General features: G+C 40.3%; 2 protein-coding genes across 2 annotated transcripts in view; one reads left to right on the forward strand and one right to left on the reverse strand.

Annotated features, from left to right (window-relative positions):
• The first annotated feature begins 366 nt into the window (after positions 1 to 366).
• grk7a (G protein-coupled receptor kinase 7a) lies at positions 367 to 7,280 on the forward strand. Its single transcript, XM_031854408.1, has 4 exons — positions 367 to 963; positions 2,460 to 2,915; positions 5,158 to 5,438; positions 5,708 to 7,280. The coding sequence occupies exons 1-4, from the start codon at positions 367 to 369 to the stop codon at positions 6,045 to 6,047; spliced, it is 1,674 nt and encodes a 557-aa protein (XP_031710268.1). The 3' UTR covers positions 6,048 to 7,280.
• Positions 7,281 to 11,921: 4,641 nt separating this feature from the next.
• The window catches only part of atp1b3a (ATPase Na+/K+ transporting subunit beta 3a), a 3,448-nt gene continuing 263 nt past the window's right edge, over positions 11,922 to 15,106 (reverse strand). The window contains exons 2-7 of the mRNA XM_031855369.1: positions 13,969 to 14,097; positions 13,537 to 13,635; positions 13,183 to 13,376; positions 12,874 to 12,924; positions 12,235 to 12,321; positions 11,922 to 12,146 (exon numbers count right to left, since the gene is read on the reverse strand). Of these exons, the coding sequence (XP_031711229.1) occupies positions 11,979 to 12,146; positions 12,235 to 12,321; positions 12,874 to 12,924; positions 13,183 to 13,376; positions 13,537 to 13,635; positions 13,969 to 14,097 (728 nt within the window). The 3' untranslated portion in view covers positions 11,922 to 11,978. The remainder of the gene's footprint in view (positions 12,147 to 12,234; positions 12,322 to 12,873; positions 12,925 to 13,182; positions 13,377 to 13,536; positions 13,636 to 13,968; positions 14,098 to 15,106) is intronic.

Below are 15,106 nucleotides of genomic sequence, written 5' to 3' on the forward strand. Positions count from 1 at the left end.
ACCAATTGGACCACTATTGGAGACTACTGAACACCATGAACAAATATAGAGGGCTACAAAGCCTCTTAGGACAGAGCCCGCTTACGATTCCCTTTCCGTGCACAGCCTCCTTGAATAGTCCACACAAAGATCCTTAAGCCAAAATCCCTCCCTGGTATTTAATTCTAAATGAGTAATTACTGGGTGTGTCAGTGTGTCTTAGCTTTGCAGGTAGGCTGGATGAAGGAGTTCATTTGCAAGCTGGCTCTGGAGCGAATTGCACTCTCACACAGACGCACACATTCTGAGAGACGCTGAGGGTATCTGTGGGGAGCCACTGAAGAGCCCAGTCACTTAGGGGGGGACAGACCACATACAGCCGCCAAGATGTGTGACATGGGGGGACTGGATAACCTGGTGGCCAACACGGCCTACCTGAAAGCCCAGGGTGGTGATGACAAGGAGATGAAAAAGCGACGCCGCAGCTTGGCTCTCCCCAAGCCTGAACAGTGTGCTGTCGTACGAGCTTCCCTTGAAAAGGATTTTACATCGGTTTGTGAAAGGCAGCCGATTGGCAAAAAGTTTTTCCGTGACTTCCTGGCAAATAACCCTGAGTTTAAGCTTGCTGCTGATTTCCTTGATGAGCTGTATGATTGGGATCTGGCTGAAGGTGCAATAAAAGACAAGGCACGGAAAACCATGATGACCAACTATTGCAAGGAGGACTCCAAGAAATTCCTGTCCTTTCTTACTGGGGAGGCTCTTGATACATGCAAGACTGTGACAGAAGCCAACTTTGATGAGGTGATGAAAGGCAAAATCCAGGAAGGTGTAAGAGAATTTCTGAAAGACGTACCCTTCTCAGATTATCAGGCCAGCCAATTCTTTGATAAATTCCTCCAGTGGAAAGAGTATGAGAAACAGACCATCACTGACAAATACTTCTATGAGTTCAGAACTCTTGGCAAAGGAGGCTTTGGAGAGGTAAGCATGCAAACTCATCTACATATCATTTTATAAAGTCTGTTGAAATATGTGCGTAGTTAAACAATGTATGTTTTAACACTGCTTTTAGTTGCAGGACTCCCCCAGGTTTCTTAGATGTGATGGTGTTATCAATTTTGGTAATGTCTATTCAACATCCTTTGGATCTGTAACGATGGTGCTACAGTAGAGTATTATGGTGCAGTGTCACTGTTGTTCCATTCTTAGGAAGATGTTGATAGAACTGGCATAATTCAAATACTAATCAATAGAAGCTATTATTGTGAGGGTTAGCGTTAGGGTTAGGTCAATTGCAATTGAGATCAAGATCTTTTTTCATTGAGACATGAAGATGACAGTAGAACAAAATAACAACTAAGAATATGAAATAATTCAACTGAATTCAACTTGTTTCAAGTTTGTCTGTTTTAAGACAAAATGGTATGTAAATATATGATCGAGCAGTAATTCAATTGTAGGGATAGAGAATAGCAGTAAAAGTTATTTCGTAAAAATCATTAAGAAGATTAGAGGTTGATAAGGAATGTCTTTAGAAAATCAGAGGCACATTTTGTTATCTCGTCATGGCACATGCAGAGGATCCACAATCGACCCCTGAGGAACCCCTTTTCCGAGTCAAGCTCTTAACAGCAAGCCAGACCATACATCCTGAAATAAGATAAATACTAATAAATAAATAATAAACACTATTATAAAAAGGTAGAAAGCAGTTTAGACATCAAATAATGATTACAGTAATATTTTACACAGTATATTCAAATCGAAAGAACTGTGAAGTTGCTACTATAACCAAGTTTGAAAGTTTGCTGTGACTTTAAAATACAGTTTTTTTTAAAGCTGCACATACAGTAAGTAGTGAATCAGACACTTTACTTGACAAAAGAGCTTTGATACTGGACAATCATTTTTAAACTTACTTAGCAGTACAATGCAGTGGATAAACCTGATCCTCTGTCTACAGGGAGTGAATGATACCAGAAGTAAATGTTAAAATGAATAAATGTATTAAAGAAGTGAATGACATAAGTAGAAAATAGAGCCCCAAGACACAGCTGGCAATGGTCAAGCTTGCTTGACTTCCTGAACCAATTTTCTTGCCTTTACTCCTACCAGTGATTCTATAATATATATAAGTATTATGGGGCAGTATTTCTGATTATATCAATAGTGAATGAAATATGTGATGGCATAGATTGATAATTAAAAAGTATTAGTGAAATCAATTATATTGGATATACTGTACTAATACAGTACTGTACTAACACAAAGGGGGCTTTCATTCCCACTAAACTTTCAACAAGAGGACAAGCAACAATCTGATGTTAGTCTTCTGTTAGTTAGTGCTGCCTGTCAGCTAGATACTAGTAGACCATGCTTGCTTTCTTTGGAAAATGGATTCTAATAAATCAAAGGACAACTGGTTGCATATCGGTTATTTAAAAAGTCCTCCTTTTTAACAAATAATCTTTCTCCAGGTGTGCGCTGTTCAGGTGAAGAACACAGGCCAGATGTACGCCTGCAAGAAGCTGTGTAAAAAGCGACTGAAGAAGAAGGGTGGTGAAAAGATGGCCCTGTTGGAGAAGAAGATCTTGGAGAAGGTTAACAGCCTGTTTCTGGTCAACTTGGGCTACGCTTATGACACAAAGACCCACCTGTGCCTTGTGATGACCCTGATGAATGGAGGAGACCTCAGGTACCACATTTACAACATAGGCTATGATGGCAAGGGTGCGGACAAAGGCATTGAGATGAAGCGCATCATCCACTACACAGCGCAGATCACCACGGGGATTCTGCACCTGCACGAAATGAATATCGTGTACCGTGACATGAAGCCGGAGAACGTGTTGCTGGACAGCCTAGGCCAGTGCCGTCTTTCAGATTTGGGTCTGGCCATAGAGCTTGTTCCAGAGAAGCATGTCACCCAGATGGTGAGTAGATTTACACACAACAGTGATGTTAAGGTTGAAAAGGCCATTTCTAGTTGGGAAAACGTTATAAAGAAGTTCACTAAAGTACACCGAGTTGTACTCTCAAAGCCTTTAGGATGTTGTTAACATGAGAGGGCCTAGCTGGATGATGTCAGCAATAACAATGGGACTAGTACAACAATTTTACATCATGGTGAAAGATGTCTGCCCTAAAGGGCTATCTCGATATCGATAGATCTAATCTATTATTCAAAGTCTTTGAAGCTGCATACACCAAGGACAAGGACAAGGGCTTGCCCCTGATTATGTATCTGATCTGTAAATCATCAAGGGTTTAGTTAAGTCATCTTCTACAAGGTTGAAGTTTAAGACCACACATAAACTACTCACACACACACCGCAACACAAAAATAATACAAAGAACCAGACCACTGGCTGCTGGGTGATCTACATCTCCACCCTGTTTGTGTTCACTTATCTGAAGATGAGGTTGGAGTTAAAAACTGAACTCCGGCTTGGACAGGCTGTCCATCTTGGTGGGGTTTTCACTTTAAATCCGGACGGGGATTACAAGATTGCTTAAAGATCTGTGCAATGAGTCTTCGAATCCATTATGTAACTCATCTGATCCTTTAGCAGTCAGATTATAGCCTGGCCATTTATAAACCACCATTGTGTGTAGGGGCTATATGTTGGAAACCTTGGAGGTCCAGTTCTTGTTAAAGTAGCAGTAAATGTCAGCTGGTTTCCCGCAGCAACTTGTTGGCAGATATTTAGTTATTTCCGTGGATAGTTGCATCAGGTGTGCTACACTTTCTTCCCTGTCTCCTGTAAATCCTCTTCCTGCCTTAAGAATGAGTAACATTGATATCATGTCATCTCACTTGCACTAACCCATGGATGACCTGAAAAAGATGAACATTTGACAACAGGGTTTCGACAGGACTTACTTGAGGTAGCAAAGAGTAAGCTCTCGGCTCCATGAAAGTCCAGTAAGCTCATTATCCAATACTCTGATGCTCTTCAGCCAGCCAAAGTGACTGGGCTAACCTCAGGCAAGGCAGGCTTTGGTTCCCTAATCTTCTTAGCGGGCATTACACAAGTCTGTCCCTGATAAGATTGACAGATCCAGGTAAAAACCAATGTTAAATATATTTAGAAATGTTGGTTTGCAAACACGTTGACTTTAACTGGGCTGAAAAATTAGATCTGTTCCTTGCAACTAAAATCAGATTAAACATGGTGATAATTATGTAACCTGGATGATCAATTTTGTGTGCAGGTCAATAGATTTCAGATGAACAGAACTAGTTACAAAAGTCCAGCAGGAAAAGTTGAAAACAATGCAGGAGTTTAGTAGATTTGCATGTTAGGTAACATGTAAGTATTAGGACGTAAAAGATTTGTATGCAAACCTCTGGTCAATGAAGTTGTAGTATCATGCCTTCACTAATCAAGGTCACGTCTTGTCACACTTGTTTAAGTAAGGGATAGATCTTGAAATACCAGGTGTGTTTATTGATCACAAGCTGTCATTCAAAAAGACAAACACAATTTGTAAGAGCTTGTAAAAAAATGTAGTCTGATCCCAACAGCTCATAATACCAGCCTTATGTAACCAATGGATCTCCTGAAAAGGATTTATGCAACAGGGTTTCCTCGAGACTTACTTGCAGTAGTAAAGGATGAGCTTTCGGCTCTATGCCAGATTGCGGTGTGTATGCATTCATTATACATTAGAGGCTACGTGTTGTCTGGATCTTGTGACGATAGCATCCAGAAATGGCCAGTCTTTATATAAGAGGCTGGAGAATTTCAACATCAACTGGTCAGTGTGTAGACACACACGACTCTTGACAGGTAGTAGGCTTAGCATTAGGATTAGGGCTGCAGGTGAGGTTATACAGGGAGGGGGAAGGGAGCAGGAATAGAGTAGGTAAGAGGTGAAAGTGACATAAAGGGAGACAGAAAGAGAAGGCTAGAGTAAAGCTTTAGTAACCCAGACTATTGACCTATGTAACCCTTGTCAATGGGGATGTATAAAGGCTATGTCTCCCAGTTTAAAGTTCTTCTTTACCAACCAGTGTGTCCTTTCACAAGACCTCTCTGTCTGTCCTCTGTTAAGGATTAAACCGTACTTTAATCATTGCTTAATTATTTTTGAGTAGAATTCTCATGTATAACACACTGTGCTTTCTAAAAAGTAAAACATGCACAAATGTACTCTCTCTCCCTCCTCCAGGCTGGTACTGGAGCATACATGGCCCCTGAGCTCCTGACCAAAACTCCATACAGGACATCAGTTGACTGGTGGGCTCTGGGCTGCAGTATCTACGAGATGGTGGCCGGCTACACACCTTTCAAAGGCCCTGAGAGCAAGAAGGAGAAGGTGGAGAAGGAGGAGGTACAGCGCCGCATTATCAACGAGGAACCAAAGTGGGAGCACAAGTGCTTTGATGCTGCCACGAAGGAAATCATCCAGCAGTTCCTCAAGAAGAAAATTGAGGAGCGCCTGGGCATGAAGTAAGTGGTTCTTCTACTCTTTTAATCTATAAGTAAACCATGTGCTTGTGTTTGTGTGTGTGTGTGTATATTTACTGGCATTCTGGTGCAACGGATGTTTGGAAACTGGGAATGGAATAATAAGTTTGCTTAGAATGAACTGGTTGATTAAAGCTGATTAAAACCTTAACTGTAACCAAAATGTTGCATGAAACCGTGCAGCCACTTTGTTCTTGTTTCATTAAGTCTGACATTGTAGTTTTGAAAGTATATTTTTGCCCCCTCTTTAGGGACAACATGGACGATCCCAGGAAACACAGTTGGTTCCAGAAAATCAACTTTCCCCGTCTGGAGGCCGGGCTGGTGGATCCTCCATGGGTCCCCAAGCCCAACGTCGTGTACGCCAAGGACACCGACGACATCGCCGAGTTCTCAGAGATCAAGGGCATTGAGTTTGATGCCAATGACAATAAATACTTCAAGGAGTTTAGCACAGGTGCTGTACCCATTCAGTGGCAGCAGGAGATGATTGAGACTGGACTGTTTGACGAGCTCAACGATCCCAACAGGAAAGAGGGTAGTGGAGGAGATGATGGCGATAAAAAGTCTGGCACGTGTATATTGCTGTGAGAAGTCACATGTTTGATATCATTTACCAGTAATAATTCTCAATAAATTGTTTTCGCAGTCAGATGCACACCAATATTGATGTAAAAGATGGAGCATGAGCATGTTTGATGAGAAAGATTTACCATTTTCTCTTTTAAGGATGCTCAAGGTGATGCACTGCTTTCAAGGCACGGTTCGGTAAAATATGGAGGATGTGATGATGTATTTTGAGCATCATCTCGCTGGTTCCCAGCTTCTCTTGGAAATATCTAATGATCTAGACTTGCAACCATGTTGACTGCTAGGAGTCATTTTTACAACCTTTTCATGAAGGACATTGGTGTTAGATTAGCAAGTTAAAGGCCTTTGTGCCATAAATACTATAATTAGAGGAAACTGTCTAAATCCAAACTGTAAGAGAAATACATTTTTTAACAGTGTTTGCAGTAGAATTACCCGCTGAAGTAATGCTGTTGCATTGAATATAAAGCTTTAAACAAACTGGAAGAAACATGGAGAAATGTATTTTAGTATCTTTTAGTTGATAGTGTAAAAGTAACAGCATTGCATAGCACTCCCCCACCCTCCTTTGCGCTTTATTGATGCCATCATACAGTCACACGGTTTCTTCAGTGAAACATGCTTTTTAAGCACATGTGTCAGAGATAGTTTTAGTGTTTAATATTATATTTTGTGATCCTAAACCTCTTTATTCAGGATGATCACTGCATTTACATCCACGTGGTTACTTCCTGACCGTCATTTCAGTTTTATAAAAAGCAATTGTATGTATTGTATATAAAGAAATACAGCTATTTATCTATGCACAGAGAGAAAGGCAAATATCTAAGCATCTAAAATTTTGGATTTATTTAAAAAGAACATTATACTGAACACCATCTCCACTGAGTCCCTCTACTGTTGGTGCTATACTGTTCATCCCTGGGATGCAGAGAGAAAGATGAGTGCAGAAACAGCAGTCCACTGCTGCATATGAAGGAGGAACATTTTGAGGAGTTGGACAATAAATTCCTGTACCAGGAATGTGCAGATTGTTCTGTCCACGGCCCTGAAACACTGTGATATACTTCAGGGAGCTTTTCTTAGTTTGAGATGAGTGTGAATCGCTCAAACTAGACAGATCCCGAAAAAGAGTCCACTGTTGTGGTCATTAAGCTGAGTATATAGAGACTTGGGTTAGTTCTAAAGAAAATCCTTGTAATTCTTGTTTACTTGTCTCAGGGTAATTACTTGCTTTAGGTTTTTAAATTTCCAGAACTTGAGAGTTGAGTTTTTACAGTTAATGTTAATAAGATAAATATATATATATGTATATGATCCATGTACTTGTAAATATGACATGAGAGGAATTGCTACTAGAAAATTGTCAGATGTAAAGAAATCTCAAATTATTGAATAAATTAAAAATGAATGACTTTTACAATGTGTCTCTTCCCTGATTATAAATGTTTATGTGTTTGTTTCAATTAGTTGTAGACTTGAGGCGGAGCTTCCACCAGTGTCAGAGAATGCCCACAATGGTGCCATGTTATGCATGTTCTCTGTGCTATATATAACCACAGAGAAAGTGTTGCTGAGGGCTCTGGAGTAAAACCTAAAAATATCAACTGAATTAATCCCCTTCAGGATGCTGACTACAGCCAGGCTGTGCTGCAGGCTACCGCAAATTGGCAAGTTCAACTCTTAGCTGATAAGGCGATAACCAGTGTTATCCTTGCGCCTTCTTTGCTTAAATCAGCTTCAAATCCCTGAAGCATCTCAATGTTACTGCCAAATGACGGATCTGAGCAGAAAACAGCTACAGTGAGGAGCTGAGAAACATTATTGCACCACATTTTGACATTTGATGGGCTTTTTTTGAAGAAAGAATGCTGTATGAAATAACATTAAAATACAATTCTAAAAATCACCCAATTGTTTGTGAGTGTTGAAAAGTGAGCCAGCTTATTTTTGTATTAATTTTTTTGAGCAAATCTTTGCAAAAATAGAAACAGTGGAAAACAACTACACATACATAAACAGATACACTATGAGAGATCTTTCCAGTTCAGAATTTAAGTTCTAAGAAGTTCCGATATTTCACAATTTATTTTCTATAAATATTAATTTATTTTCGGGGCCATGAATACAAGAAATACACAGATGAAAATATCTGCTTGGCATTTTCTTTTTAAATACTTGTTTACAATGTTCTAACTCAAGGACAGTACGTATTTAGGAGACACTAAGGTGGATTCGTGCTGCAGTTTAACCCTGAGAGATTATCTCACGTGTAGCAGGACTTGGGTACATAGACTGCGGTTGACAGTGAAGGACAGATCTGCTGCTGCTGTCTCAAGGTGCTGTGGGAGCTAGATGGATGGAGGTGCTGTGTAATCACAGCGGACAGGTGAGATACTGACCTGATATTTTCTGACTTCTACAGCCAATGCAGTCACTGTGGGAATAGTTACAGGTACAACCACACACACAGTGATGAGACTATAGTCGTTTCAGTAAACAACCAAATAATTAGAAATACAACTATACATGCAAGCGAGAATACTGGGTCCATGCACCTGACACAACTAGGAACCAAAGGCTCACTTACCTGGCCCAGGTGAAAGGAAAATGAATTAACTAAGCTCATTTAACTGTCACCTGATATAGTTGAAACCATGGGAAACGTTTAATTATGTGGATTAGTCGCCACTGATTTGTGCAGTCAGAAGCGCAAGATGCAGAAATGGGAAATTTAAAATGCCTCATGAACCTCCACAGTTACTCTGCTGCTGCCCAGCACCATGTTGGAGCCACACTTTCACTCACATCTCGCTCTGCCTGTTTTCTCTCTTGCTCCCTCCTGTGGCTACAGATTTGTGCCACAGTGATGGTGAGAATGTGATTGAGCTGACGCTGATCAAAGGCGAAAGATTGCCAAGACACAATCTAAGTCCATCTGTCTGTTCTCTCTCAATGTGAAGTTATAGAGCACATTAACACTTTGAATTCAAATTCTATTTTACATCCATATTTCAAAATAATTTTGTTTACCATCATTTTCAACAGAAACCAGTAGCGGACAGTAACAAAGTACAATTACTCTAATACTGGTCATAACAAGATGTTTTGACTACATTTCTGAGAAAAATATTGTACTTTTTACTGCACTGACGGACAAGAGATTCATCTGACAGCTGTAGACTTTACTTTAAGGTTCTCTTAAAATAGCAGCAACAAACTATTTGCTATGTTTAGATATTGGAGTAATGTCTACCTGAGCAGTAAATGAAGCTCTCCCTATATACGTATGTGTGTTGTAATCCGAGTTTCTCTGTGATTTGTTTACATAGCTGGGCCACATTGTTGCTGGGGATGATACCGATGCTCAGTAAATACGCCACTGTGAGTATATTATAAAAATGTTGTGACTTGAAAGGATCGGGTGCATCGGTTGAAATAAGGTATACAGAAAATGCAAGTAAAAACATTACCTATTTCCATATGTATTTAACACCAGCACATGATTGAAATATAGTGAACCAACATGATAATAAGGTGAAATAAGGCATTTCATTATAACTACTTGAAATAGATACGAATTAAAAACAGTAACCTACATTCATGTTGTCCAGGAAGGGAGGAGGCAGACTGAAAAGGGAAGAGACAAAGCAACAGATTAGTTTGTGCGTCCGCGTATTGGTCTATACATTCACGGAGCTATAATGTATTTATGATAATACTATATATATAATTACACAAGGACATTTTAGTTTCCCCTAATAACAGTTATGCAAAAATAACTGTTATTAGGGAAAACTGCTTAATGCTGGCATTCTGTTGAACTTAAAAAGCAATGTTTGGCAGAGGCATATTTTGAGTTCTGGCAGTGGGCTGTTTTTTACTTGGGTTCTATTGGCTGTTGGGCTGGTTTTGTCACACAGACCTGGCAACCCTGCAGGACCATGTCACAGCAGAATCTAGCGCCCATTCTCTGGTTTTCCTTCAGGTAAACACTGACAGCTCTGTCAGCACTGTTGCTGTTGTTTGCACTGTTAGTGCTGTTAAGCATCGCCATGCTGAGAGCCATGTGGAGGCAATAGATATGTAACATACCAAAAACATACAGTGCATTTTTAAGGATTAAATCAGTAGAGGGCCCCATGTCATATTTCAGATTTCTATGAGTTGTTGGCAGTTCAAACGAAGAGAAGAGTTTTTTTGTTTTACTGTACCATTAATCATCTCATGACCACACAGAGTTATCTTGAGACCCTTTGTAGGGGGCATGCATGACCACCAGGTTGGGAACAACTGACCTAAACTACTAAAATTGACCACACCTTGGTCAGCTACATCGGTAAAATGTTACTTTCACATTGATGCATCCATATTAATAATTTAATAAATGTATTGTATTATAATATATCAGTCATTTATTTTGAAGTAGGATTTTGACTGGAAGACTTTTAATTCTTTTTTAAATTTCTTTATTTCTTTACTCAAGTAAAGGAGCTCAATTATTACAGTAATTACAACTGACAACAGCTACAAATAAAAATACACAGGAAAAAAAAGAATGTTTTTTTCTTCAAAATCACTTTTATTCCACAATTTATTTAATCAGGTCTTAAGGCACCCTGAAGAGATGTTACAAGTTGGTCTTTCAAATGCAGGTTCCTTTTAAGACTGTGTAAACATAGCTTTGAATAAGATAATTTCCTGTAAATCTTTGCTTAAATTATTTCTTTACAGTGCACAGACATTGTGTTTTGTGACAAAAATACAGTGTGAATTAAGTAAATATGATAGATAGTGTATATACATTGAAGAGTAATAGATTGGCAGACAATCAGATCAACAGGCCGAAGAAGAGAGAAAACTAACAAACAATCTTTGAGACCCATAGATATACAGATCACATAAAGATATACAGTACATAGTTACAGTGAACTTTTTATTTTTGCAACGCTTTCTCAGCACCTCTCCACCTTAAAAGCATTTTATTTTCAAACTGTACCTTCTTGTGTGTGTTTGTGTGTGTCACCTCAGCCACCACCATACGCAGCAGCCCGCGAGGTGGAGCGGGACAACTTATCTAGTCCTTGAGGGCTCACCCACATGTTGGCTATTGCAGTAAAGAGGTGAATAAACAGGAAGACGGGAGGACAGACAGACGGACATGCAGACAGACAGACAGCACAAGACTGGGTTGTGGCCACGCAGACCACAACACAAAGATCTATCTATAATTCCCTAACTATGATAAGGATCACAATGTATTTATATGTAGAAAGGGACTTTGTAATTGGCATTTCATATACAGGGATACAGTGGCTATACTTGATTATCAAGGTACGTTCCCATGAATTATTTGTGATGTGATATGTGAAATACTCTGGAGATGTGTTCGGAAATATTCTACTTTCTCAATTATACTATACAGCAAGATAAAAATCCTCTCCACACCAGCGATAATACAGTCGTTCACACAGTTTGGAGAGATGAAAACAACACTCTCTTCCTGACGGCAGAAAGATCTATAAAACATAAAAAAAAGTTGTCTCACCAATTTCACAACAGCTCCAAATGGCTTGGTTGCAATGGCTAAAAGTTATCTAATCACATCAATACTAAAAATAATGATAACGATAATAATAAACGGAGTGAAGAATGAACAGTGCAACGGGTGAATGAAAGAATGGATGGGGTCAGGAGCAGAGCCTGTGTCTTTGATCTTTGAGGAGATCGTGAAGGAAAGAAGGGTCACAAATGTCAGCAAAGCAACATTCAACATCTGTATCTAACTGGCTCTCCTATCTACATCTAACTGTTTGGCCACGTCCCAAAATGCCGTCTTTGTGACATGTTTGACGCTTCCTTCCTTTCATAACATTTTAACAAACTTGGCAGCCTCTGCATCTGGTTTCCTTTTACCGGCTGTCTTCTCTTTTACTCGACCACCTTGATCCTGAAGGTAACGCGACCCAGGAACTTATCCCTTTCGTCGTCGTTGCGGAGGTTAGTGCCCTCTACCTTGCACTCCACCGGCAGCTCCTTGTTGTAGTCGTCCTTGGTGAGCAGCAGCTTCACAGCCACCAGAGGCTGAACGTAGTTCTCCTGTATCAGGAAAGAGACAGATGTCTGTCAATAACACATCGAGGTGAGGATGTTAGCGCACTTGATCTGACCGGGGTTAAATACTTACATGGGCTTTCTTGCCATAGTATGGGAAATACATCTTATCAATGCGCCCCTCACTGGGGAAATACTGCATTTGAATATGGCTCTCTTTCTGCACAGAAGAACGCGTGTTAGTCAATTAAATGTATACATTAAATTAAATGCATCTTATTATGGTGAATTAATAGCAAATGAGACATTTTCCAAGATCATGAGACAGGACTTGAAAAAAAGGAAAAGCAATGGCCCTCTGTTTGTTAGTGAGGAGATTTAAATGAAGTAGAAAACATGTAGTGTTAATCTTCAAAAGGACATTTTTGACAGAAAATTGCGCCTATTAGATTAGCATGACTTGAAAATGGCACGAGGATGGGTTTAGAGGCACCTGCATAATGACTTGTTACATAATAAAAATGTGTTAACACCCCTAATGGCCTTATCCTGATAATTTACATATTATCTTACCCTAACGCCGTCAGTGACAGCATGCAGAAAGAAATCGGACACAAAAAAAAAACAAAAAGAAGGAAAAAATGAAAGATCAACAGAAAGAAAATATTGACACTGTTATGGTCATCAGGGATTCTTTATATGAACGAAATGAAAAAAAATACACGTACAAGCAACAACAACATGTAGAGTATAGTGTGGAAAAAGTGTTTACTTTTACTGTGCAGCTGATGTAAGGATTCCCAACAGGCTTCAGGCCAATTATCTAGGAGGTGAGGGAAACAGGAGAGGTTGAAGACTGTGTCGAAAGGCTGCAGCATGTGCGGAACCAAAATTAGAAATAAATCAAATTAATCATTTATTTTTGGAACTGTCAGCAGGCGAGTAAACAAATGGAGATTAGAAGCTGTGGGAAGGAATGAAAGGTTAAAAGACAGAGATGAAAAGAAGAAAAAAAGTCATTTGTAAAGCGATTTTTAAAGCAAATTTCAGTGATTTTCAGGTCACTGAAAGTGGGAGTTACCCTGTTCATCTTCAGCAGCACACAGGGTTTCCCGTCAGAGTATCCAAAGTTGTTGTCAGAGAGGCCGGAGCAGAGACTCAGGAAGCCCCTCTTGAAGAGGCAAGCTTTCTTTGTCATGTCCTCGGTGTCGTCCTGCAGAAAATACTCTCCGCGGGTGCAGTCCTCGTTGCTGTCCTGCTGTGAATCATTATATCCTGAGAGAGAGAGAGAGATGAACAGAGGTATATTCAAGTTAATGGAATGAATTATTGGAAAAAATTCTGGGAGAAATGGAGCGGAATTTGTTTTATTACGTGCTGCTTTCAATCCGTTTTAATATTAATTTCTTAGTGTATCAGCGGGAAGTGCACTTACTTTGCAGGAAAGACTCCAGGTGGTTGACATACTGTACATACTTGAGGGGGTCAGATTTGTTGAATGATAAATCCAGAGAATTTGGACGAATCACCAACCCTGCAACAAAGACATAAAGTAAACAAACATAGAGTAAAGTAGTAAATTATCCCCAGCAGGAGAAACAAATGCACAGCCTTCATCGGCGTTTGTCTTGAATTACAGCTGGACAGAAAGCATTCTCTGATCCAAACAAGCCCCACTGCTGACATCACACAGGAACAGACTTCAAAATAGATCAATACAAAAAGTAGCTGCAATGAAGCACATTATTGTGACAGCATCTCATTGGTGCGAGTATAAATAGTGAATGCCCCAAAGAGCAATGCTGCCAGTTACAGTAGCTGAAAGGCCCGGTCCTCCTTTGTGTGCTGTTTGGTGAGAGACACAAACCTGGATAGGGAACACGGTCTCGGTACTTCGGCACGTAGTCATCCAGAGTGAGCAGCAGCACCCACATGGTCAGGGCGAACATGCCAGCCAAGAAACAGTAGAAAACCAGGTAGAACAACAGGATGAGGCCTGGAGCAAGGTAGAGGAACAGAAATAGAAAAGAAAGGAGACATAATGACAGGGGTCATGATTAACTACAAGCTTTAACCACACATGATTTCGGACAAAATTCAGATTTCCTTCAGAAATTCTCGTTTGAGTGTACAACCCCTTTGAGAGAAACCATTTTGGATCAAGAGGGAAATGCTACTTGCTGCTAACAAATCTGAGGCCATTTTTCGCTGGAGATCCCTCGGTTTCAAATCACTCAAGATTTAGGGATGATGCTGCAGTGCTGAAAGCATCTGAAGCCTCATTTAAGCACAATGCAGGGCGAAGAAAAGGAGCCACAGTTATGGAAACATCTGACTCAAAATGGTTCACCACCATCCAGCTTGCACAGCACGGATGCCCTCTAAGTTGAACAAAAAAAATAAGAAACAAAGGGATGGACCCCTCAGCTTCCTGTTGTACATCCCCCCTTTCTCCCATTCCTCTCCAACAGTATCCCACAATGCACCTGCCTAGTGCTTGAAAAGGACAGAAAGAGGAGAGAGGGAATCCCATTTGACCTTGACAGGCATGCTAATGTGGGCGGCCATGCAACTGCAATGGAGCATCCCACTGCACAGCAGCACAGGGGCCCGGGCAGCCTGACAGCCCGCGCTAGCCTATAAGAGCTGGTTGCTGGAGGGAGGGTGGTGTGTTACTCCCTTACTCTGGAAATAACTGGGGAATCATTATATAAAATGTATGGCCTGATCAGCTATGGATACAGCTCAGGAATGCTGTAGCACACTCCTCAGATATGATTAGGTAATGGGGGGTGGGGGGTTAACAGCTGGGGGCTGCACTGTGAATACAATTTCCTGATAATGCTATTAATTGAGATGATAAATACTCCCCCCCCCCCCAAAAAAAAAAAATCTCTGCTGTTATGATTGATCATCACCTGGTTGGTCATTTGTGAGAGTGTGGTGAACCCTTTAATAGCATCATTGGTGATCCTCTTGTTACAGGCTTCTCTTTTACACCTTCA

The sequence above is a fragment of the Anarrhichthys ocellatus genome, unplaced genomic scaffold (assembly GCF_004355925.1).
Source record: "Anarrhichthys ocellatus isolate YVR2014 unplaced genomic scaffold, GSC_Weel_1.0 scaffold15, whole genome shotgun sequence".
NCBI classification, from domain to species: Eukaryota; Metazoa; Chordata; class Actinopteri; order Perciformes; family Anarhichadidae; genus Anarrhichthys; species Anarrhichthys ocellatus.